The 26349-nt window shown below is 39.0% G+C and overlaps 1 protein-coding gene across 2 annotated transcripts in view; it reads right to left on the reverse strand.

Annotated features, from left to right (window-relative positions):
* Window positions 1–26349, reverse strand: part of pgm1 (phosphoglucomutase 1) — a 90061-nt gene that overhangs the window by 13883 nt on the left and 49829 nt on the right. For both annotated transcript variants that reach the window (XM_072273904.1, XM_072273905.1), the window contains exons 2-8: window positions 18039–18201; window positions 13395–13541; window positions 11937–12062; window positions 9909–10099; window positions 7181–7335; window positions 3243–3358; window positions 2331–2466 (exon numbers count right to left, since the gene is read on the reverse strand). In XM_072273904.1, the coding sequence (XP_072130005.1) occupies window positions 2331–2466; window positions 3243–3358; window positions 7181–7335; window positions 9909–10099; window positions 11937–12062; window positions 13395–13541; window positions 18039–18201 (1034 nt within the window). The remainder of the gene's footprint in view (window positions 1–2330; window positions 2467–3242; window positions 3359–7180; window positions 7336–9908; window positions 10100–11936; window positions 12063–13394; window positions 13542–18038; window positions 18202–26349) is intronic.

Here is a 26349-nt window from a genome sequence, read left to right on the forward strand (position 1 = left end):
GAGATGCAGACAGGTGACGTACGCTGCTGTCAATAGATGGCCTGTGCACTTGAGTGATTCCCATTCATTTTTCTTCTCTCTCTCTCTCTCTCCCTCTCTATCCTCCCACCCCACAGTCCTCAAGTCAGAAGAATTCAGACAAGTGATAAGTGATGCAACAGATTATAACACTGAAGCAGCGAGCTGTTGGTCTCCCCTCACGTTGTGGCAGGAGTGATATACTGTATCTCTCTCCCTCGCTAGTGAGAGAGAGCATAGGTCTGAAATGTTGAAGTGTTGGGATGGACAGTGGTTTCTGATGGACTCCAGATCATGGTGTCTGGGGGCTTTGCTCTTGCTTGCATGGTGGAGGGATTGATGCCTGCTGGAGCAAGGAGGGGGAGGAGGTTGGATGCTTTTGCTGCTGCTTGTGCATGGGGGGGGGGGGAGGGCTTTAGGGTTCTAATATTTTCTGTCATTCATTCTTTGGGGATTTTCCCCCTGTTTTGTGGATGCCTGTGAAGAATAAAGATTTCAGGTTGTATACTGTATATATTCTCTGATATTAAATTGAACCACTGGTAGGTTAGAAATTTTTATAAATCATAAGGAAAAAATTATCACTGGGGCAAAATTCAGATATTTTAGAAGGGAATTGGATATTTGCTACTAAGAGCAGGAGGAGGAGATTTGACACTGGTTCATCAGAAAAAGTGACGAATGTAGACACAATAAATTCAACAGCTCAAATGAAATAAGTGTGGCTGTCAGACATTTATGATTACCAGCCTACACTCCTGATTGCTCAGTTCATATAATGTTTCCAAAATAAAATTGAAATGCTCATCGGGTTAGGTACCATCTGGAGACATAGTAACAGAATTAACATTTCAGATAAAGACCCTTTGGCAGGACTATGTGAGAGAAGACAAGTTGGTTTTAACTCAGAGGGTGGACAGTGAGATGCATTGCTTTCTGAATCTCTGTTTCAATCTCATGGGCAGACGAGCAAAAAAAAAAGGGAAAAAAAAAAGACTCTCACAGCTATCTTGACCATGCTTCTTCCCACCCTTCTCATTTAAGAATTCCCTTTTATACCTGGATTCCCCTGTTTCTATTGTATTTGTTCTGATTATGTACTTTCCACACTGGTACCTCTATGTTGTCTTCTTTTTTTTCCTAAGCCATGGCTTCCTTTTGACATATTTGACAAAGCATAAACCACCTCACATATATTCTTGGGCACCTCCACACTCACCTCCTTTCTTCCTGGGCAGAGCAAGGATAGAATTCCTCTGGTACTCCCCTTTTTACCGAGTCTTTGAGGCTAACAGTTCATCCATGGCGATTTCTGCCACTTCCTTGGCTTCACCTCACCAGAGATTTTCAACTTGTCCTATCCAGTCCTCCCTCATCCTTTGCAATTTTAAACAAATTTGTTTTCTCTTTATCCCAGCGTGACATAGGGTTTTTAACCTAAAGGGTTAAATCCACTTTTCTTTGATTTCGTTCCAGATCAAGCATCAGAAGTCTGATTTGTCTTCAAAAGGCATACTGCATTAGTTTGCGGAAAAGACAACAGTTCTGCTGCAAAACCAACTTTCCAACTAGTAAGGAATGTACTTGTGAAAACATGTTTCTTTTTCAAATCAGGATCTCTCAACAAACAAAAACAGATTAAAAAGCAGCATGATATTCTTGCCCAGTCCACTGGCTAACCCATTCTAAAATACTGTGTCTAGTTCACACAGTAGCAGAATTATAAGTTAGGTGATTGTGCATGTTCTAAGTAGGTTGCAGGCTCATCAAGTAGATAAAGATTAATTACAATATTTTTCTCCCAAAATTACACTTTGCTAAATGTCAAATGAAACTGAACAAGTTCTTGGATGTGTTTTGAGGCAGTGTTTGGTAATATACCTTAAGATCCAAGTTACCAAATGATGAGCATTTTTATCCTTTCAGGATCAAAGATAAATTTCCCAGTTGATATTCCCTCTGTTTGTTTGTTCATCCTGCAGACTGCTCAGAGAAATGCTTGCACTGTTCTACTAAATAAATGGGATATATGCAGTCTACTCCTTCAACCCTATTATACTTCACTATGTTTGGCATTTCTTTTTAAGAAACATTCCTGAAAATGAACTGCAAATGGTACTAGACAATAATCAACAAGATCGCCTTCAAAATTTTATCTTACTGGCAAATGGTAATACAGTATTTTTCATAATTTGAGCGTAAGGTGTGACGATGAACATGGAAATCAGTTCTGGAACCATATTTAGATTTTTTTCTCTAACTATGCATGTTTAAATGCAGGAACTTTAATTTTTTTAATAATATGATCTGACCTGGTGAAAAAATTGCGACCATATTTCTGCCAGTGTTCCTGCATAATCACTTCCACACTTTGTTTGCGTTTGGCAATAATGGACAACCAGGCAAGCACAGCCCAAAGACCATCTTTTTCACGAATGTGGTCAGATCCTTGAGAGATAATGAAAATAAAGACCACTATGAATCAAAGGTTTAATTAAATAAAATAATTCAAGAATCATGGTGTGGGAATGCAGGCAGAAGAAACACATTTCCAGTTTCTCATTAAGCACTCCAAGGTTAGATTAGATAAAGCAAAAGCTTTGCACTAAAACTGCCCTCGAAAATGTTCTATATTTAAACAATAAAGTTCCTTCTTCCGTATTCAAGGCTTCATTACTGCATATTGTCCAGTTACCTGAGCTGGCCAATATTCATAAACAAAAACGTGCATGTTTTGCCTCATTCCTCAGTAGGGCTACTGAAACCAAATAAGGCTCCATTAGAGTACAATTCAAGACAAATCTTACGATTTTTGTAGCTCAGTTATCTTCAGATCCAATCCTCAGAAACAACTGTTATTCTTTTGAGAGTATGCTTCAAATAATACTGTCCCCAAGTCTCAAGACCAAAGGGAGATGACAATTCTCTCTCAGTTTATTAGCACAACATCTGCCAGAAAGCACATGATAATAATTTCAGGAATGGCTTAGCTCCTGACTTTTAATTCACCCGAGTATTGGAAACTAGAGCAATCTGCTTTGCCAAATCATCACATTACTGTCTACTGCACATTTTTTTTAAGATTTAGACTATGCCTTAATGTTGAAAGCAACAATTTTAAAAATCTCATGATAATCAACTACAATAGTAAAGGGATTTCTCGGCCTCTTATCTCGTAATGTCACTAATATCACATTCATCCATCAAATAAGAAAATTAAATACCTGTTCCAAAGCTTTCTTCTCCACAAAGGGAAAGTTTATTGGCATCCATCAAATTTCCAAAGAATTTCCAGCCAGTAGGCGTCTCATACAAAGCTATTTTTGTAGCCTTGGCGACCCTTTGAAGAAATGAATTCAGGTCTAATTTTCAATTTTGCTCAACAAATAAAACAGAAGTCATACCATCCAAAAAATTTATTTATAATTTGAAAAAGGATCTAGTGCTTTCCTGACGTATATGATGAATAAATTCTTCTCGAGCTTCCAGCAAGGTACAGGTATCGATCTTAACGACGTTTCAATGACAAACTCTGCCATCTTCATCAGGGGTAATGCCTGGGCATGTCTAGTCCAGTGCTATTTATACCCCCGTCATCCATTCCTCCTGACTGGTTAGTCTTCATCCAATCAGGCTTATGCTGTCCCACCTTGTTTACAATTGAATTCCAGTTCTTATTTAGAGCAAGACCTTCATCTTTGTTAAAATTCTGTTCCTCCCAGTTATATTTGAATGGTTTTCTTCACCAGGTGGTCCCAAAAGCCATTGGCGTGGCACAGTAGCTTTATGCCATTGAAGTCAATCCTATGGCCACTGCGAATGCAATGCAACCCAAAAGGAAACTCAAATCACAGCTTATGCGGGTCAAAGATTACCTTGAACTCAGAACGCCTGGTGTTTACAGGATTCCCTGTGAATGTAGAGCAGCATATATTGGCCAGATGGGACATACAGTGGAAACCCATATCAAGGAGCACAGGAGGTGTATCTGTTTGGGTTACCCAGAGAAATCAACGGTAGCAGAATATTGCAGTTGAAATGGCCGTAGAATCGACTTCAATGGCACAAAACTACTGTGCTGCGCCAATGGCTTTTGGGGACACCTGGTAAAGGAAGCCATTGAAATAAAACTGGAGGAAAAGAACTTTAACAAAGACGAAGGTCTCACTCCAAGCATGAACTGGAATTTGATTGTAAACAAGGTGGGAGAGCGGAAAGCTGATTGGATGTGGACTAACCAATCTGGAAGGACGGGCGACAGGGATATAAATATCACCAGATATACATACCCAGGCATCATCCCTGATGAAGATGCCAGAGTTTGTCATCAAAATGTCAGTTAAAATTGATATCTGTACCTGGCTGGAAGCCCGAGAAGAGTTTACTTGTATCTATAATTTATTGCAGAATTTGACTTCACAACTTTGGCTACAGTTATAGAATAAAACAAAATGTAAAGGGAGTCAAGAATATTTGCTTGCAAGTTCTAAAAGGTACAGGACCAGGAAGAGAAACTTGTTACAATATTGTAAAAGTTGATCAAAATACAGACAAAATACAATCAAAATATTGAACAGGACTGTTGAAAATGGTGTCATCTATTATAGTCAGAATACAGAGAAATTGAGGAGGATGTTTCTAGAAGAGGTGCGGCATTTGATTATTGTGGTCACAGTCATAAGTAATATTGTTTCTGATTAGGAGTGTATCAGTAGCATGCCAGACCCAGAAACTCAAATGGAGAAATGAATATAAATTTAAAGATAACAGACACCAGGTACAAGAAACAAAAAGCAGAATTGTAAACAGATTTGAGACAAAGGATTGTTTTTGAGAAGTGGGCAATGATAAAGACCATTATAGGGTCAGGAATGGCAGCTACTTGTAATGTTAATAACATAGCAAATGTGAAGTCAGAGGTTTAATGAAAATACTTTTAAGAGTGATGGAAACGCCTTGTAAAAAGATAAGCTTACAGAGAGAAAACCAGGGAAAACTGTATCCAAAGTTCTGCGCAGAAAATGTTGGAATGAGTTTGGTTGGTGTGCTAACAAAGAGAGAGGGTGATTAAGTCCATACACCAAATGAGAACATACACAGGCAAAGGAGATTCCTGCGTAACCAGGAAAACAGTGACTGTTCAATCATACTTGGTGTCATTGCTAATCACAATTATTTAGAATATTTGCGAAATATAAATTATTTTCACAATAATTGACTTACAATTTACTATGGCTGTGTTAAGCAGTAAAACTGTTCATTAGCAGTTCCTTCAGTACAAATAGTTGAATATATGATACATTTAAAAACATGCAAGCATTTTTGTCAAAAGGTAAATAATGCAATTTCACCAAAAGATGTTTAAAAGTAAATTGGTAAATTGGTTTATCATACCTACAATGAAAAACTTGTAATGAATATATCTGTATGAATAGTATGTAAGAGAATAGTGCATTAGAGGTAACATAAGGTAAAATAGCAAAGTGCAGAATAAAGTGTTACAGTTACAGAAAAAGTGCAGTGTAGGTAGACAATAAACATAGAACATAGAATAGTATAGCACAGTACAGGCCCTTCGGCCCACAATGTTGTGCCGACCCTCAAACCCTGCCTCCCATATAAGCCCCCATCTTAAATTGCTCCATATACCTGTCTAGTAGTCTCTTAAACTTCACTAGTGTATCTGCCTCCACCAATGACTCAGGCAGTGCATTCCACGCACCAACCACTCTGAGTGAAAAACCTTCCTCTAATATCCCCCTTGAACTTCCCACCCCTTACCTTAAAGCCATATCCTCTTGTATTGAGCAGTGGTACCCTGGGGAAGAGGCGCTGGCTATCCACTCTATCTATTCCTCTTATTATCTTGTACACCTCTATCATGTCTCCTCTCATCCTCCTTCTCTCCAAAGCGTAAAGCCCTAGCTCCCTTAATCTCTGATCATAATGCATACTTTCTAAACCAGGCAGTATCCTGGTAAATCTCCTCTGTACCTTTCCAATGCTTCCACATCCTTCCTGCAAGTTTATAACAAGGTAGATTGTGCAGTCAAGAGTCCATCTTATGATGCTAGGGAATCATTCAATGGAGGGAGAGTCTTATAACAGTGGGATAGGAGCTATCCTTGAGCTTGATAGTACATGCTTTCAGGATTTTTTTTATCTTCTATCCAACAGGAAAGGGAGAAGAGAAAAGGTCTGGGGTGAGTGGGGACTTTGATAACGCAGGCTGCTCTACCAAGGTAACACGGAGTCTATGGAGGAGAAGCTGGTTTCCTTGCTATGCTAAGCTGTGTTCACAACTCTCGAGTTTCTTGCAGTCATGGACAGTGCAGTTGTCATACCAAGCCATGATGCATCCAGATCGGATGCATTTTGTGGTGCATCAATAAAAACTGGTCAGGGTCAAAGAGGGCATGCCAAATTTCTTTAGCCTCCTGAGGAAGTAGAGGTACTAGTGAGTTTCCTTGGCCATGGCATCAACATAGTTGGAACAGGACAGGCTACTGGCCATATTCACGCAGGGGAATCTGAAATTCTCAATGCTCCCAACCTTAGCTGAGTTGTTGTAAACAGAAGCATGTGCATTACGCCTTCTTTCTGAAGTAGGTGAATAGGTCTTTTGTTTTGTTGACATTGAGGGAAGGATTGCTCATATGATACCATGTCACGAGGTTCTTTATTTCTAAAAGTTTTTTCTGGACAGGAAATCTTACCAGTCCCTAAAAACCACTGTTAATGGTTAAGTTGATTCATATTCATTTGACTCAGTTTAAAGCACTTAGAAGTAGAAAATACTATTTAATTAAGATCTGGAATTTGTATGATCCATATTATCCGATAGATGATCTTTGCCATAAATATAACTGAGGCACAATATGTAGAAACATTATGAACCTCAGTTACTTTAATAATGCTGTCCCTAGTTGAAAGCAAGTGGTGTTTTGAAGTATCTTGCTCAATAATAATTCTAAAGATTGTGTGGAATTAGTCAAAAGAGTCTCCCATGTTTCCAGTCACAAAAGTACTGGGAAATTCAGAAGATTATTAGTATGCTCAATGTTTTTTCCCAAAAACAGGGACTTCCCTTTAAGAAAACAAAACAGAAAACCAGGATGCAGTCACCCGTTTAAGTTTCAGACCACAAGAAAATCATGCTCACCGATCCAGTGCTGCACTAGTGGGCATGCTGCGAGCAAATCCTCGAACACCAGTTTGTTGGAAGTATGGGATTGTGAAGATATTTGCAGCAATTACAGCCACAGAATCAGATGGGTTGACAAAGAAGCCATGCTTTCCAAGAATCATGTTCCGATCCTAGAAGAAATAAACTACATTTTTATTCTATGTGATCAAACATAATTTAAATAAACTGAAGATAAAAAACATTCTGACTCTTATTTTTAAGACATTAATTGTATCCTGCCATCTTGTATCTGTTTGGGACATGGAAGGAACTATAGCTCCAAGAGGTAACCCATGCAGTCACAGGAAGAATGTACAAACTCCACACAGACAACACCCGAGGTCAGGATCAAAACATGGGTATCTAGCGCTGTGAAGCAGCTGTTATACTCAATGTGTCAAACATTTCTTTGCAGTATTTTGTACGTTAATGATATTATGAGTGAATTATGCATTTATTTGATCAAAAGCAAATTGAATTAAAGATGAATGACTCATGTTAGCACACAATTCAACAAGGAGCATATCATGCTGAAAAGTGGGACACTGCTGGAGGTCTGAAAAGTGGGACACTGCTGGAGGTCTGTTTTCATATTTAATAAAGATTGTCTGTTTCTCTGAACAGATGCTACCTGTCCCACTGAGTCCCTCCAGCTTTTTGCATGTCACTCCAGATTTCCAGCATCTACAATCTTTTGTGTCTCCACTGTTTCAACCAAGTTTTATTTTAATAAAAATGGCTGCCACATGCAACATGGTATCAGGCTCTGCTTACTCTAGCCAATCACAGTCTCATTCCATGACCCACTCAGCTTGATTGCAACTGATCATAACCCTTAAACCCCAAAGCTACAACCTTCTTAGATTAGATTATGAGGACACTCAGTCCTCGTCTATTGTCATTTAGAAATGCATGCATGCATTAAGAAATGGTACAATGTTCCTCCAGAGTGATATCACAAAAAAACAGGACAAACCAAAGATTAACACTGACAAGACCACATAATTATAACATATAGTCACAGCAGTGCAAAGCAATACCATAATTTGATAAAGAGCAGACCATGGGAACGGTAAAAAAAAAAAAGTCTCAAGGTTCCGATCAACTCCCGATAGTCCCGATAGCAGGTGGCAAAAGGGAGAAACTCTCTCTGCCATAAACCTCCAGGCACCGACAACTGTCGATGCATTGGAAGCACCCAACCACAGCCGACTCTGAGTCCCTCCGAAAACTTCGAGCCTCCAACCAGCCCTTCGACACCGAGCACCACCTCTGCCGAGCGCTTCGACCCCGTCCCGGCTGCTGAGCAATAAGCAAAGCCGAGGACTCGGAGCCCTCCCCTCCGGAGATTCTGGATCATACAGCAGCAGTGGCAGTGAAAAAGGCATTTCAGAAGTTTCTCCAGATGTTCCTCTGCTCCCTCACGTCTGTCTCCATCAAATCAGGATTGTGCACGGCACCCTACTTGACAGATTACAGATATTATTCACTGGAGTGGCCGCGCAAGCTGCGTCGCACCGCCATCTTCTCCTCCTCCTTGCCATTAGGAACATGTCCTTAAGGGTTAACACCTTTCTGAGATTACTGTGCAATGAAAACAATGTGGTCTCACTGGAAACTAAGCAGGTCTGAATTTAGCACTTCATTCTAGCTGTTTGGCTTCTTAATCAATTTCTTGATTTTTTGAAGGGGTCTGAGAGCCGTCAGAGTTAAATGCAACAATGTTACAACAAAATACGTGTGAGCAAACGAGCAAAGCTTCATCAAGACTGAAAAGTGTTTTAGTTAAAATTTAACAAAGATTTTTTTAAAAAAGAGCCTAGCATCCAATTGCTGGGGTTCTATTTGCCTTTTGTCGAGACCACATGCAATAGCCAATCCATGTTGAAAGAATTCATACATGGGTAATATTCACTCCTCAGAAGTGGACTGTAAGGAAGTCATCCTCCATCTGAAAAACTGCCTAAGTCAAAAGAAATGAGCAAAGAACAGGAATACAAAAGAAACTGAATACCACCTCAAATAAATAGTTAAAAGAGATGACCAAAGGAGATGGGTAAAGTGGAAGTTGATAGGTTCTTGATTAGTAAGGGCATCAAGGGTTATGGGGAGAAGGCAGGAGAATGGGTTTGAGAAGGATAATAAATCTGCTACTATGGAATGATGGAGCAGACTTGATAGGTCAGATTTCTTAATTCTGCTCCATTGTTTTATCTGTGGATGAGACAAGGCACTTTATTTCTGGCAGCAATGCCCTTCAGACAGCAACAGTTATTTGCACATAAAGTACATAGAATTGGCAAAGCATAGCAACCACAGGCTGTTTATGATCTCTGAAGGGGAAAAAAAAATCACTATCAAGGGTGCAGGTTTCCCTATTACTTTTCAAAGAGAAGTATACTTTACAAAAATACAGTACACAGATACATCACCAGCAGCTTGTACAAAAGAAAATAAGAGATATATAGATGTAACCCGACCAAGTAGAAACTCTAATCCAGCACAAAACTAAATTCTGACATATGCCTATTCCACATCACTAAACATGAGGGCAACTAACATGCAGCCCCATTCCACTGCCATAATTGGTCTGTTTAAATATATTCATATCCCTTTACATTGCTCACCAGCATTAGAGAATGGAATATTATATCATAACAGGTTCAAGCTAAAGTACTGACAGAAAGACAAATGTTTTTCTTACACCATCACCGTCAAAAGCAGCTCCAAAGTCATAGTCTCCTGTTTGCATGGCTTGCACTAGGTCAGAAGCATACGTCAAGTTTGGATCAGGATGATGACCACCAAAATCTTCAAGAGGAACACAGTTCACTGCTGAATTTGCAGGGGATCCCAGCTCTTCACACAGAATCTTCTTAACATAAGGACCCATCACTATTCAAAAGAATAAAATGAATGAAACAAGTAAATATTCTGATGACAAAAGTACAGCCCATTGACAATTAAAAACCTGAAATCCAAAACTAATATGAAGTGAACACTGTACAAAATATTGTCAAAAGCAAAGTAAGCTCTTGTAAGAGAATCAGAAAACAGAAAATACTGGAACTATTCAGCAAGCCAGACAGTTCTGTAGAAATGGAAACAAAATTTTAAAATTTGATGGTTATTGTAGGTGGGCAAAAAGGTGAGCATGGATTGGTGGGCCAATGGGCCCATTTCTGTGCTGTACATCTATGGTTCAATTATCTCTGACTCTTTCAGAAATGGAAAAATATTAGCTTAAAATTTATTGTACTACATTATCTGTGGATAAAGCAGCAAGGAGAGAAAAAAATTGTGACAGTCTTTGACGCTCTGTCACAGACCTTAACCCAGTTCTCTCTCCCACTTTCCTTTACTCTCCATCTTAAAACTTATTTTACCTCTAACTTTCTCCAGTTCAGGGGGAGGATTAACTGTTTATCACAATCCAAAGACACAAAGAATGATATCAATACTGAATCTAAAGCAAAAATATACACCCTATCAACAGCAGGTTCTTTAGAACATGCAGAACTGCTAACACTATTTGTAAGATTTCTTTTCTTCCCTCAAAGATCAAGCTTTGACATCTCAAAAAAGGTGCCTTTTCTAGACATATACCTGCCCCAATCAAGAAAATTCCTTAAGCTTGATAACCTCTTTTGATCCTATTGTCAATTGGCTCACTGCAACTTCCCAAATGGGGATGGAGGGTATCAGTTTACATGTCTGCATTTTAGGGACTGCAAGCTACAAATAAATTTGAGATCCTAGACTTTTAAGAAAAGTAGAAATGGTGCCTTGATAAGAAAATGTCTCTTGTAAATTTGAAGGTGTTACTGCATTGGGAAGGGTATAGAAGAGATACACCAAGTTGCCTGGATGAAATATTTCAGTTATGGAGTAAGACTGGACAGGCTGGATTTGTTTTTAGTGGCATAGAGGAGGTTGAGGGGATCCCAAAGGAGGTGTACAAAATTATGAGAGGCATTTATTTCAAAGATACCGTATATGGAAAAAAGAAAATAAGTGAATAGCTCGTATATGTACCAATGTCAAAAGCCTTCATAGATATATCAGCTATTTAACAGCAAGCCAGCAGTGGGACATACACTTCACAAGGACTCACTGATCACAGTGGAGCAGGGTTTATTCAGAAAATTGCTATGGGAGGATCCACTTAAGGTTAGGACAGATTTAAGGAAAGCAAAGCAGTGGATCACTCACAACATGGAACCAGAATAAGGTAACACGTTCATTCCAGCAACTTGTAGGCGATGTTCGCAGCTTTCAAGCACAGAAAATTAAAATTAATGTTTTTCCAAAGGAAAATAACCAAATAAAGTCTGAAATGTGGCAAAGACCTGCAGCAATAGTTCACTGTGCTATACAAACTGGAGGGTTTTTGAGATATAGTTCTGCTGAGGAAACTGAGTAACACTACAACATAATGCAAATGCAATATTTTACTTAATTAAAGATCAATTACAGCAGTTTGAAATCTTAAAGTTAAAGAGGTACTAGCTTTGCAAGCAGCTAGAGAGCTCTTTTTTTTAAATTTGAAAATAATTCAATTATGTAATTCCTAACAAAATGCTGAGAAATTTAAGTAAAGTCGATTTGTTGAGCATATTTTCATGAATACTCATCATTTGCAGTTACATTTTATACCAGAAATTTTCAGCAAGGATACAAGTATGTTCTAATATTAATAGAGTAATAACTAGACTTCTCATTGCAGTCATACCTCCATGCATGGCATCCAATCTTATCTTCAAGTGCTCTGACCCCGAAAGTAGCTCTTTCAAAGCATTAAAATCAAAGATGTTTCGTAGCATGTTAGCATAGGCTTCCACCGAATCCACAATCTCCACTACAAAATAAACACAAGTTGCTTATCGGTACTAGTGAAATACTTATTTTTTATGCAGATAATAGTGCACATGACAAAAAGACCAATTGTTATGAAAGATTGGTAAAGGGGAAGATACAGTCATCTGTGCTGTACTTCAACTGAAAACATGACAGTAATAACCCAGTAATTAGAGATTGGATGAAATGTTTCTAGAGAAGTTCAAGTGGATTTCTTGCTTCATATGATTGAGTTCCAAGGAGTTGATGTGCTTTATCTTTGGAATAGGGACAAAAAAAAAATTATAAGTGATAACTGCAAGGCAAGGCAGAAAAAAAATGAACAGCACAAATCACAGCAATGTGCAGAAAATCGTGACTTGAGTAACTTTGCATATAACAGATCAATACCTGCACTGCTCTGTAGACAAAAAGCATCGTTCCATCTGAAAAAAACACTATTTTGCCCATAAAACTCTATCTCCCCACCCCCAATGGATCTTAACTCTATGAACCTATCGCCTCACAAAGTTCCTCAATTTGTTACTCTGACAGTTAGAAATAGTTTCTATGACTATATCTTTTAAAGGATGATCATTCATGGTCCAACTGACAAGAAAATCATAGTTAATTGGCAAATCCTCTATTACTTGATTTCTTTATTTTCATAGTTACTATTAATACTGGTTCCTGGGTAGTTAAATTCTAATGACATCTCTTTGGGCAATACTAAGACAACATGAACACTTTCAGTCTGCACTTAGTTAGCTTGCTTGTACCAGCGGGGGTATGGTGGTATAGCAAAAAGCATTTCATTCTTTATTGAAGTAGAGAGTGAAAAAGACAAAAACAAAGTCAAATTGTCTAGGTCTTCAAAACCATTATTCAAGACCTTAAGACACCGGAGTAAAATTTGGCTATTCAACCCATCAAGATCCACGGCTGGAAGAAAATCCAAATGAATTGTCAGGTAACAAATAATCTGATTAATTTGATTATTCTATTCTTTGATGAACTGCCAATTCAAATTATGCTCCTATTTATGAAATGGATAAGGCACTTGCTTTGCATGTACTTTAGAGTAAATAGCTGCTCCAGGAGTGAAGGAAAAGAAAACTGGGATCTGAAACATCATTTAATTGATTAGCAAGTCTAAATTACAATTCTGTTAGGAACACAAACAGAATTATTACAGAGCCAAATATTGCATGGTCTTATAAACAATTATCAAGCCCATTAGTGAACTCAAGAAGAAATCAGGAGACAGTGAGAGATTGAAAACACTTACTAACATAAAATAAGTAAAAGTTTAATTTATGTCAGCATTTTTAAAATGGAGGGATCAATTGGTTACCTGTAAATGGTTTAAACTTGTTCTCCAAGTCAAATTGTTGTTTTCCGATTGTGTTTAAATCAACTTTCAGATCAGGACAGATAGCATATTCTTCAATAGTTTTGCTGAGCTGAAAAATCTTCTCTGTGACAGCCTCGGGAGCCGGACCTGCAAGTGGCAAAATATACTTGATATACTATAAGCGAGATAAATCAGAACAAATAACAGATTTTAAACATAGGTATACTTTTTAAATCTAAGGATCTTCCATTATGCCACCGAATGAGGATACTTTTAACATTCTTGTATACAGTGCTGCATTCTACTTCAAAATATCCACTTGAAACTAACAGGATTTTCTCTAGCTTGTTTTCAGACAGCCAAGTTAAAAAGCATAACACCAAATGTTTCTAGAAATTCAAACAGAATATGAAACCTTTTGGGAATCAAAGTTTACAAAGCTAATCACCAAACTACAAAGACGGCAGATCTTAGGCAGTGGAGAACTACAAATTGCTGTGGGTTCTAGAAGCTAAAATCAAGATTGGTAAGGCTGACATTCATGAACATAATTCTGCAGTGATATGCTGTCAGACAAGGATAAGGCTGAGATAGTCTGTGCTGCACTCAGGATTGAGTAGTCTGTTAATATGGCATGACACATGATTAAATGACTCTTTAGGCAACCAATTGAAGGGTGTCTGTGGGCTATCGAACAAGATCTTATGTTCTTGGTGAATGAAATTTCAGACTAAATTATCAGAAATATTATCTGTCAGATTTAAGTATGTGTTACACAAAACAGAAATCATAATAAAAGCCCTCTCCATTTTATTTTTAAATTTTGCCTCCTGAACCCAAGGTAAATAATAGTTCTGTATTGCCTAAACTAAGATCAACCAACCTTGACTTTTGAGATTGCCTTTTAAACTTCCCTATTCTTTTAGGTTTTGATGTTGCAATTGAGTACATAATTGACGGCGGGAGGAGAGACAGCAGCACGCCGCGCATGCGCAGCCCTCCGGTGAAAAATGACAGCATATCTGTTAAATAGGGGCTGTGGACAATTCTGATCTGATTTGATGTAGACGGACGTGAAAGCACAGAGGAACATCTGGAAAAATTTCTGAAACGCTTGTTCACTGCTGTCGCTACTGCACGGTCGGGAATCTTTCAGAGGGAAGGCCTCAAGATCCCTGGCTTTGCCTGCTGTTGGCGACCGAGATGGAGGTCGAATCGTTCGGATAGAGATGGCGCTCAGTACTCTGTGTTGGAGAGCTGATCAGAGCTCAAAGTTTTCGGATGACTCAGAGTCGGACCGTGGTCAGGTATGGCAGGGAGAGTTTTTCTTCCTTCTCCCGTCTGCGTGAGATGTGGGACATTTGAGAGACTTTGAACTTTTACTGTGCTCATGGATTTCTTCATCAAGTTATGGTATTGTTGCACTGTTGTAACTATATGTTATAATTATGTGGTTTTGTTAGTTTTTTTTCCCAGTCTTGGTCTGTCCTGTGTTTTGTGATATCACACCAGAGTAAATATTGTATCATTTCTTAATGCATGCATTACTAAATGACAATAAAGGAGGACTGCGTGTCTTCATAATCTAAAAAAAAATCTGTATCTGGATGTTAAAGGTATCATGACCTTAACTTAGCTCTCAGAAATAGGTGGGGAAAATATTGCAAGCTTCATTTGAGTGGATCTTTTGAACATAGCACCTCCATTATGTTAGGTAAGATAAGTTTTTTCTGGGTAGAATCATTTTTGCCTTTTAATTAATTGGTGGATCATCATTTAAGAGGCAGAAAATCATTCCCTTGCTTAACAGCACTCAACTGAACGTAATCCAATCAGGGGACTTGATAGAATGACAATATATAGGATTGTGGGAAAGCATTCAAATGCTGAATTTTCTTTTCATAATTGTTATAATGGGCTGTGAATAAAATTTGAGTGCAGCCACTTTTACAGGCCATCTTAATTGTGGGCAGTACATTCTTCATCCAGCCTAAAAGATACAGATATAGCAGGAGGGTAAATCTTAACATTTAGATCTAGGAATGCCAGAGCAACAGCAGAATCTCAGGTGGGATTTGCATGGCTGAACAACAAAAAAAAATTAACATCTTCAGGATCTTCTTTGACCAATCCACCATTTTGTGCTCATTGGAAAATGTTGAGTCTATTATAAATGAGCATACTATCCATCTCCAAAAGACATTCTATTGTTTGTGCCTTGTATTCATTACTTATTACCTTCAGAGTGCTATGGCTTTGGTTCTCACTAAATGGAAGCGAAGATCCTTCCATGTGTGGCAAAATAGGTACTATAATTGATCTCAGGAAATCTGGGTTACAAGGAAGAGGGACAATTGCTAATTAATGTTCCTTAACCTACTGGAAAGAACAAGTGCAGGAGCTGGTGCGAGTAGCTTGAGTGGCAGTATGATGATTCTACAGAACCACAGAAATGCTACAGCATGTTAAGAGGCTATTTGAGCTACTGCCTATGCAATCCCAATGCAAGAGCAATACAGCTAGCACCATTCCCATATTACATAACTTTTTTTCTTTAAAATACTTAGTTCCTTTTGAACATAACAACTGAATCTGTTCCCTGGCAATGCATTCAAGACTGTAAACACTTATTGTATAAATAAGTTGTTCCACATGTCACATTTAGTTCTTCTGCTAATCACCTTCATTTTGTGTGTTCTGCTTCTTGGCTTTTCCACCAATGAAATATTTTCTCTGTCAATCCTTCATAATTTTAAGTACCTCTATTGAGATCTGTCATCTTTGCCAAGGAGTGGAGTTATATGGATTGACTGGAGGACTAGTGATTAAAATCCTACATCTCTGCAATTGTTCCTGTCAACCTCTTCTGCATTTTAAGATCTTCAAATCTTTATGAAAATATGGTGTTGGGAAATCAATACATTTCCCATGTCGTGGCTAAACCAACTATTCCATAAAAGCTCAATAGGAAATTACATTATGCTTCCACTTTCTATGATTTACACATGTACAACCTCAGATCCTTCTGTTTTTGCCTTGTATCAGCGATGCTGAGGTAGAAGTGAAGTTTCAAACTATAAAAATGAACAAGAAAGCACACCAGTGTCTCTATTTCTATATAAGGCCAAGGAAATTCAGCATGACCCTGATGACCCTCACCAATTATTGCAGATGTGTGACCGCTTGGTTTGGCAAGAGATCTGCCTCAGAAATTCTGCAGAATTGTTAACTCTGCCTAGTCAATCACAAAAAAAAACAACCACCTCTCCATTGACTCTCTACACTAGAGAGTTATAACATGCAACTTAAACAAATAAGATCTGCCAAGAAATCACTTTCGCAACTACAATTTCAGTAATTATTTGTGCCAATAATACTAAAACTAATATACATAGTATACAGAGTTTAATATTAACAAACCTGTTGGCAAAATTAATAGTAGCATAATCTTTAGACAGAAATTGGTAACGATACGAATAAGATAACAAAACCAAATCTCAAGTAGTAACAGAAACTTAAAAACAAATAAAACATAATAAATACCACAAAGGCACTCCTTTTGTGACTAGGTAGCAATTATAATCAACTCAGAATTGAGATGTAATACCTCAGGATATTTCCAAAAGGCACGCCACCTGAAACATGCTCTACATTTGTGATTTTTAGTTCTTCTCAAACGTCTAAAGATAGCAAAGGAATGGAAAGTGCAGAGAAAGGCTATATTTATGAAAAGCACAATCTGTTTTGCTCCAAACTGCAGAGTAAATGAAAAACATTAATACAAACTTGGCAGCCTAAATACATGCATCAATACCCAGTGTTTGTCTGAGTATCATTCTAAATTAAAAGCAGGTGAGTGGAAATAATAAGATAGTTCTTTCAAAGAGTGAAGAGGAAGGGATAGATATAATAGCCACCTTCGGTGCTATTAGAGGGATAAGTAGAACAATTATGACTGGGATGAGAAGTGAAGATAATGAAAAACATCTATTTCAAAAACAGGTGTTTTCTGCTTGAACTACAAGCAAACATCAAATATGACCTATTCAAATACTACATCAAGATGGCGCTATTGAGCTGAGGAGGATTCCCATTTTATCCGAGTTGCCACCTAAGGATCTCACTAGCTAAAATGGTATCAGCATTCAAGATTGAGAAAAATACCTAAACACGGTCAGTAAAAGGAAGCCCATTATGGAGGTAAATTTTCAAGATAGACCATTCTATTCTTTCTGGGAATGAAAAATAACAAATAAGGCAGATGTAAATAAAGATAAAACAGCTACGCTTCTCAGAAATCATAAAATAATGTCAAACAAATATTTCCACCAGCTTTCTGTTAAATACATTCTTCTGGCATCCCTTCTGTATCATACTCTATTTCACCCATACTCCAAATATCTACACATGAGATGGGTCACAAAATCTCAATTTGGCAAATGCTGTAAAAGAAAGTTGCATCATAATGATCTTTTTTAAAGCAGCTGAAAATGAGTTGGGCCTAAATGATGTCTGTTCTCAGATGAAACTAAATGAAGCAATTATTGTCATTCAAACTATCCAAACAATATAAAAATGAATTATCAAAGCACAGATTTTAAACTCGTTAGTTAATCAACAGCCAATTTTGCTTGTATTACTAACCTCCATTGGAAATATTGAATTTGATTCCAAAATCTCCATCAGGTCCACCAGGGTTGTGGCTTGCTGTCAGAATAATTCCTCCAATTGCTTTGATTTTTCTGATTATGCAAGATACAGCTGGAGTTGAGAGAATTCCATTTTGTCCAATTACTAAACGCCCAATCTGTTTAAAAAAAGAACATTTGTTAACCATTCTAAACTAGTCAGACATCATTTTTAAGTGAAATCCACTCATAAAAACACAAAGCATCTCTGTAGCGAGTAATAAAAAAAACTTTTCTTGCCAGTACCACCATACAGTATTACCCATTTAGGACGTGGCTTGGAGTTAATTAAAATTTGAGTTTCTTTCCTATTGTATGAACAATGTATGCTCTGATTCCAACCTCAAGAATACCTTCAATATATCTACATCCTCAGTTGATAAGATCTTTCTTAATATTCAATTTATTGCCAAATTATGGACAATTTTATGCCTTTATTCGTTCCTAACAATCAGATTGAGACTCCTTCAAATACATTTTACCCACGGCCATTTCAACAGATAACAAAATAGCCATATTCAAGCCAATAGCAAGTACAGTCTACACAGACTCGTCGATGTATTTTATTAATCTATGTTTACCAATAACTATGAGTTCTAAAAGACTGGAATAATTTATGAAATATAAACAGAGTGCAGAAATTCTTGATTAAGAGGCTTCTACAAGATTTTATTCAACACTAGCGAGGATCCTTTGACATTATTTATAGCAAGTTGAAGTCAATGCATTTCATTATTTGTAACAAAATATATTATTAGGGTGATAAGTTATTCTGAATAAATTAGTTCTACTAATATACTCTGAAGTTACTTTAATGACTGTGAAGTACTTTGAAATGGCAAGGGAAATTTTCTCTTCATAACTGGAAGGTTCATTCAGAGGACCATTTGTGAGAAATTTTGGTCCTCATATCTAAGGAAGGATGTGCTGGTACTAGAGACGGTCGTAAGGAGGTTTACAAGAATAATTCCAGGAATGAAATTGTTAACGTATAAGGCTCTAGGCTTGTACTCGCTTGAGTATAGAAGAATAAGAGGGAATCTCATTGAAACCTGCCAAATATTGAATAGCCTAGATAGAGGAGAGATGAAGAGGATGTTTTCAACAGTGGGAGAGTCGGGGACCCAAGGGCACAGCCTCAGAATAGAAGGACATCTCTGCAGAACAAAGATCAGGTCAAATCTCTTTAGTGATGAATGTGTGGAATTCACTGCTACAGACTATTGTGGAGGCCAAGACATTGGGTATATTTAAAGTGGAGGTTAATAGGTGAATTGTATCAGATCAATTGCAAGAATGTGGTAAGTATGCTCGCGGCTGATTGATTGCATGGCTTTGAAGTGTACATTTATTCATCTCAGAGGTCCCGGGTCATCACTCTTGCACTGTAAATTGCTCAACTAACATGACTCAGTAAGAACATTTAATCCTACTACTCCGTTGTCTTTCTTGATCCATTCATACATAACAGTTGTCAACAGGAATCTAAACAAGAATGATCTCTATTTACAGCTGCAGCTATGGCAAAACCAACCCCTTGGAACCTGGCTGCAATGAAATAAAATCTTCAAGGACTACATTGAACTCCTACTAATTTTAACACCAGCAACAAAGCTGGTGGAAACAATAACACTCAGGCTGCTCTGCATGCATTTAGGAGAATTCAAGCTGAAATAAAATCAGAAGACATAGGAGCAGAATTAGGCCGTTCAGTCCAACAAGTCTAATCCACCATTCATGGCTGATTTATTATACCTCTCAATCCCCTTCTCGTGTCTTCTCCCCATAATATTTAAGGACCTGATTAATCAAGAACCCATTAACCTCCACCTTAAATATACCCAAAGGCTTGCCCTGCACACCTGTCTGTGGTAATGATTTTCACAGATTCACCCCCCTCTGGCTAAAGAGATTTTTCCTCATCTCTGTTCTAAGTGGATATCACTCTATTTGGAGGCTGTGCCTGCTGGTCCTAGGCTCCCCCCCACTATAGGAAACACCTCTCCACATACACTCTATCCAGGCCTCTCAATATTCGATAGGTTTCAAAGAGATCCCTGTCATTCTCCTGAACTCCAACGAGTACAGGCCCAGAGCCATCAACTGGTCCTCATACGTGAATCCTTTTCTTCATGGGATCATTCTCATGAACCTCCTCTGGACTCTCTCCAATGCCAGCCCAAGATTGTTCACAATACTCCAAGTGAAGCCTCACCAGTGCCTTAAAGGCTCAGCTTTACATTCTTGTTTTTGTATTCCAATCCTCTTGAAATGAATGCTAACATTCCATTTGCTTACCTTATCACCGACTCACCTGCAAGTTAGCCTTTAGGAAATTCTGCACGAGAACGTAAGTCCCTTTGCACCTCTGATTTTTGAATTTTCTCTCCATTTAGAAAATAGTTCACACCTTTATTCCTTCATCCAAAGTGCACGATCATGCACTTCCTTACCCATTCTCCCAATCTGCCTAAGCCCTCTGCAGACAACTTGCTTCTTCAACACTACCTGCTTCTCCACCCATCTTTGTATCGTCTGCAGACTTGGCCACAAAGCCATCAATTCCTTTATCTGAATCATTGACATGTAACATAAAAAGCAGTCCCAACACTGACCCCTGTGGAAAGCCACCAATTATCTGTAGGCAACCAGGAAAGACCCCCTTTATTCTCACTCTTCGCCTCCTGCCAGTCAGCCAATCTTCTATCCATGCTAGCATCTTTCCTGTAATACCATGGGCTCTTACCTTGTTAAGCAGGCTCATGTGCAGCACCTTGTCAAAGGCCTTCTGAACATCCACTGACTCATCTTGGTCTATCCTGCGTGTTACTTTCCTCAAAGAATTTCAACAGATTTGTCAGGCAAGGGACAGGTTACACTTGAACCCAAGGGGGACCAATATACTTGCAGACAGGTTTGTTAGAGTTGTTGGGAGTGTTTAAACTAATTTGGCAGGGAGATAGGAACCAGAGTGAATGTGCTGAGGACGAAGTAGTTTGTTTACAAACAGGGGCAACGTGTAGTGACACTCCGATCAAGGAGAGGCTGACAATAGGGTAAAACTGCAGTCAACAGGATGAGAAGCAATGTAAAAGCCAGACAAAAATCAAAAAAAGTTTAACACAGAACTGAAGGTGTAATATTTGAATGCACACAGTACTGTATACGGAATAAAGTAGATGAACTTGTAGCACAGATATAGGTTGGCATACATAATGTTGTAGGCATCACTGAATCATCGCTGAAAGAAGATTATAGATGGGAGCTTAACATCCAATGATACACATTGTATCAAAAGAACAGGCAGGTAGGAAAAGGGGTGACATGGCTCTTTTGGTAAAAAATGAAATCCAATTATTAGAAAGAAGTGATGTAGGGTTGGAAAGTGTTGCATTGTTGTGGGTAGAGCTAAGGAACTGCAAGGGTAAAAAGACCTTGATGGGAGTTACAGACTCACAAACAGTAGTAGGGACGTGGTCTAAAAATTACAATGGGAGATAGAAAATGCATGCCAAAAGGGCAATGTTACAATAGTCATGGGGGATTTCAATACACAGGTAGATTGGGAAAATCAGGTTGGTGCTGGATCCCAAAACAGGGCATTTCTAGAATGCCTATGAGGTGGCTTTATAGAGCAGCTCATGGTTGAACCCACTAGGGCACCAGCTATTCTGGACTGGTGTTGTGCAATGAATCAGAATTGATTAGTGAGCTTAAAGTAAAAGAATCCTAAGGGGGAAGTGATCATAATATGATACAGTTCACCCTGAAATTTGAAGAGAGGCTAAAGTCAGATATATCAGTACTACAGTGGAGTAAAGGGGATTACAGAGGCATGCAAGAGGACCTGGCCAAAATTGATTGGAAAAGAACACTGGCAGGGATGATGGCAGAGCAGCGATGGCTGGAATTTCTGGAAGCAATTCAGAAGGCACAGGATATATACATCCCAAAGAGGAATTACTCTAAAAGCAAAATGACACAACTGTGCCTAACAAGAGAAGTCAAGGCCAATATAAAAGCCAAAGAGAAAGCATATAATAGAGCAAAAAATTAGTGCTAGAGAGGATTGGGAAGTTTTTAAAAACAAACAGAAGACAACTAAAAAAAAAACCAAGAAGGAAAAGATAGAATACGAAAGTAAGCCAGGCAATAATATTAAAGATGATACCAAAAGTTTCTTCAGATGCATAAAGTGTAAAAGAGTGGTGAGAGTGAATATCAGAATGCTGAAAAACAATGCTGGAGAGGTAGTAAGGGGGACAAGGAAATTGTGGATGAACTGACTAAGTCACCTGGACCAGATAGTGTACACCCCAGGGTTCTGAAAGAGGTGGCTGAAGTGATTGTGGAGAATCACTAGATTCTGGAATGGTTCTGGAAGACTGGAAAATTGCAAATGTCACTCCACTCTTCGAGAAGGGAGAGAGGCAGAAAAAAAAAAATAGGCCACCTAGTCTGACGTCAGTGGTTGAGAAGGTGTTGGAGTTGATTGTTAAGGATGTGACTTCAGGGTATTTGGAAGCACATGGTAAAATAGGCCAGAGTCAGCATGGTTTCCTCAGAGGAAAATCTTGCTTGACAAATCTATTGGAATTCTTTGAAGAAATAACAATCAGGATAGACACAGGAGAATTGGTAGATGTTGTGTACTTGGATTTTTAGAAGGCCTTTGGCGAGGTGACACACATGAGGCTGTTTAACAAGTTAAGAGCCCATGGTATTACAGGAAAGCTACTAGCATGGATACAGTAGTGGCTGATTGGCAGGAGGCAAAGAGTGGGAATAAAGGGAGCCAGTGCCTAGTGGTGTTTCACTAGGGTTTGAGTTGTGACTGCTTCTTTTTACGTTACATGTCAATGACTTGGATAATGGGTTGTTGTAAAGTTTGCAAATAATATGAAGGTAGGTGGAGGGGTAGATAGTGCTGAGGAAGCAGGGAGGCTGCAGAAGGACTTAGATTAGGAGAATGGTCAAAGAAGTGGCAGATGGAATACAGTGTCAGGAAGTGTATGGTCATGCACTTTGGTAGAAGAAATAAATGAGTAGACTATTTTCTAAATGGAGAGAAAATTCAAAAATCTGAGGCACAAAAGGACTTGGGAGTTCTTGTAGGGTTCCCCAAAGGTTAATTTGCAGTTTGAGTCCGTGGTGAAGGCGGCAAATGCGATATTAGCATTCATTTCAAGACTAGAATATAAAAGCAAGGATGTAATATTGAGACTTTATTAAACACTGATGAGGCCTCACTTGGAGTATTGTGAGCAGTTTTGTGCCCCCTATCTAAGAAAATATGTGCTGACATTGGAGAGGGTTCAAAGGAGGTTCACGAAAATGATTCCAGAATTGAATAGTTTGACATATGAAGATACTGTGAAGGAAAGGCTGTGGATGTTGTCTACATGGACTTTAGTAAGGCCTTTGACAAGGTCCCACATGGGAGGTTAGTTCCGAAGGTTCAGACACTAGGTATCCATGGAGAGGTTGTAAACTGGATTCGAAACTGGCTGTGTGGGAGAAGACAGAGAGTGGTAGTGGATGATTGCTTCTCAGACTGGAGGCCTGTGATTAGTGGTGTGCCTCAGGGATCTGTGCTGGGACCATTGTTGTTTGTTGTCTATACCAATGATCTAGATGATAATGTGGTAAATTGGATCAGCAAGTTTGCTGATGACACTAAGATTGGAGGAGTGGTGGACAGCGAGGAAGGCTTTCAAAGCTTGCAGAGGGATCTGGACCAACTGGAAAAATGGGCCAGAAAATGGCAGATGGAATTTAATGCAGACAAGTGTGAGGTGTTGCATTTTGGAAGGACAAATCAAGGTAGGACATACACAGTAAATGGTAGGGCACCGAGGAGTGCGCAGGAACGAAGAGATCTGGGAGTTCAGGTGCATAATTCCCTGAAAGTGGTGCCACAGTTAGACAGGGTTGTAACGAAGGCTTTTGGCATCCTGGCATTCATAAATCAAAGTACTGAGTATAGGAGTTGGGATGTTATGCGGAGGTTGTGTAACACATTGGTGAGGCCAAATCTGGAGTACTGTGTACTGTTCTGGTTACCTAACTATAGGAATGATATCAGTAAGATTGAAAGAGTGCAGAGAAGGTTTACTAGGATGTTGCTGGGTCTTCAGGAGTTGAGTTACAGGGACAGATTGAACAGGTTAGGACTTTATTCCTTGGCGGGTAGAAGGATGAGGGGAGATTTGATAGAGGTTTACAAAATTATGAGGGGTACAGACAGAGTAAATGTGAATAGGCTCTTTCCACTTAGATTACGAGAGAGAAATACGAGAGGACATGGCTTTAGGGTGAAAGGGGAAAGGTTCAGGGGGAACTTCTTCACTCAGAGAGTGGTGGGAGTGTGGAATGAACTGCCATCTGACATGGTAAATGCCGGCTCACTCTTAAGTTTTAAGAATAAGTTGGATAGGTACATGGATGGGAGAGGTCTGGAGGGTTATGGACTGGATGCAGGTCAATGGGACTAGCAGAATAATGTTTCAGTACAGACTAGAAGGGCCAAATGGCCTGTTTTCTGTGCTGTAGTGTTCTATGGTTCTGGGCCTATATTCAGAACAATGAGGAGTGCCCTAATGGAAACCTATTGAATGTTGAAAGACCTCGGCAGAGTGGATGTGGAGAGGATGCTTCCTACAATGGGAGAGTCTAGGACCGAAGGACACAGCCTCTGAATAGCGGGACGTCCTTTTAGAATGGAGATGAGGAGGAATTTCTAGCCAGAGAGTGGTGAATCTGAGGAATTTGTTACTCTCAGGTAGCTACGGAGGCCAAGTCTTTACGTACACTAAAGACAAAGGTTGATAGATTCTTGATTTGTCAGGGCAAGAAGGGATACAGGGAGAAGACAGGAGTCTGAGGCTGAGAGGGAAAACTGGATCATCCATAATGAAATGGCAGAGCAGATTCGATGTGCCAAATGGCCTAATTCTGCTCTTATGTCATATGGAAACCATGGCTGACTTTGGCCTATTTTATGATGTACCTCCAAGTATCCCAAAACCTCATCCTTTATAGACGTCCAACCACTGAAGTCAGGTTAACTGGCCTATAATTTTGTTTCTTCTGCCTCCCTCCCTTCTTAAGGATTGGAGAGATATTTGTAATTTTCCAGTCCTCCAGAACCACTCCAGAATCCAGTGATTCTTGAAAGATCATTACTGATGCCTCCACAATCACTTCAGTTACATCTTTTAGAACCATGGGGTGTAGTCCATCTGGTCCAGGTGATTTATCTACAGTACCTTCAGACTTTTCAACTTCTCAAGCACCTTCTCCTTAGTAACAGCAACGGCACTCACTTCTGCCCCTGACTCTCTCGCATTTCTGGCATTCAACTGGTATCTTCCACGTTGAAGACTGATACAAAATAATTATTAAGTTCATCCACCATTTCTTTGTCCTGCACTACTACCTCTCCAGCATCATTTTCCAATGCTCCAATATCTGCTTTGGTCTCCTTTTCACTCTTTATATTAAAAAGCTTTTTTTATCCTCTTTTATATTGACGGTGGTGTCTGAAAGGAAGTTGCATGCCATCTTGGACAATGTCTCCCATCCACTACATAATGTACTGGTTGGGCACAGGAGTACATTCACCCAGAGACTCATTCCACCAAGATGCAACACAGAACGTCATAGGAAGTCATCCTGTGGCCATCAAACTTTACAACTCCTCCCTTGGAGGGTCAGACACCGAGCCAATAGGCTGCTCCTGGACTTATTTCCTGGCATAATTTACATATTACTATTTAATTATTTATGGTTTTATTACTATTTAATTATTTATGGTGCAAATGTAATGAAAATCAATTTCCCCGGGGATCAATAAAGTATGACTTTGACTATTATTGGCTAGGTCAGTGGTTCTTAACAAGGGCCGTATTTCATAGGGGGCCACAAGTAAAAAAGAAAACAAGAAACTGAGGGCAACACACACAAAATGCTGGAGGAACTCAGCAGGCCAGGCAGCATCTATGGAAAAAAGTACAGTCGACTTTTCAGGCCGAGACCCTTCGGCAGGACTGCTTGAATTTCCAGCATCTGCACATTTTCTCTTGTCTGTGAAGAAACTGGGGGCCACAGGATTTTCTGAACGGAACCCTGAATTAAATAAATTGGAAAATATGCTAGATGATGCAAATGAAGCAGCAAAACAGGTGTGTGTATATGTGTGTATGGAATCTGGCATGCCACTCTTCATCTCTGCTCCTGCTTGACCACACATAAATCACTGTTCATAC

The sequence above is a fragment of the Mobula birostris genome, chromosome 12 (assembly GCF_030028105.1).
Source record: "Mobula birostris isolate sMobBir1 chromosome 12, sMobBir1.hap1, whole genome shotgun sequence".
NCBI lineage: Eukaryota > Metazoa > Chordata > Chondrichthyes > Myliobatiformes > Myliobatidae > Mobula > Mobula birostris.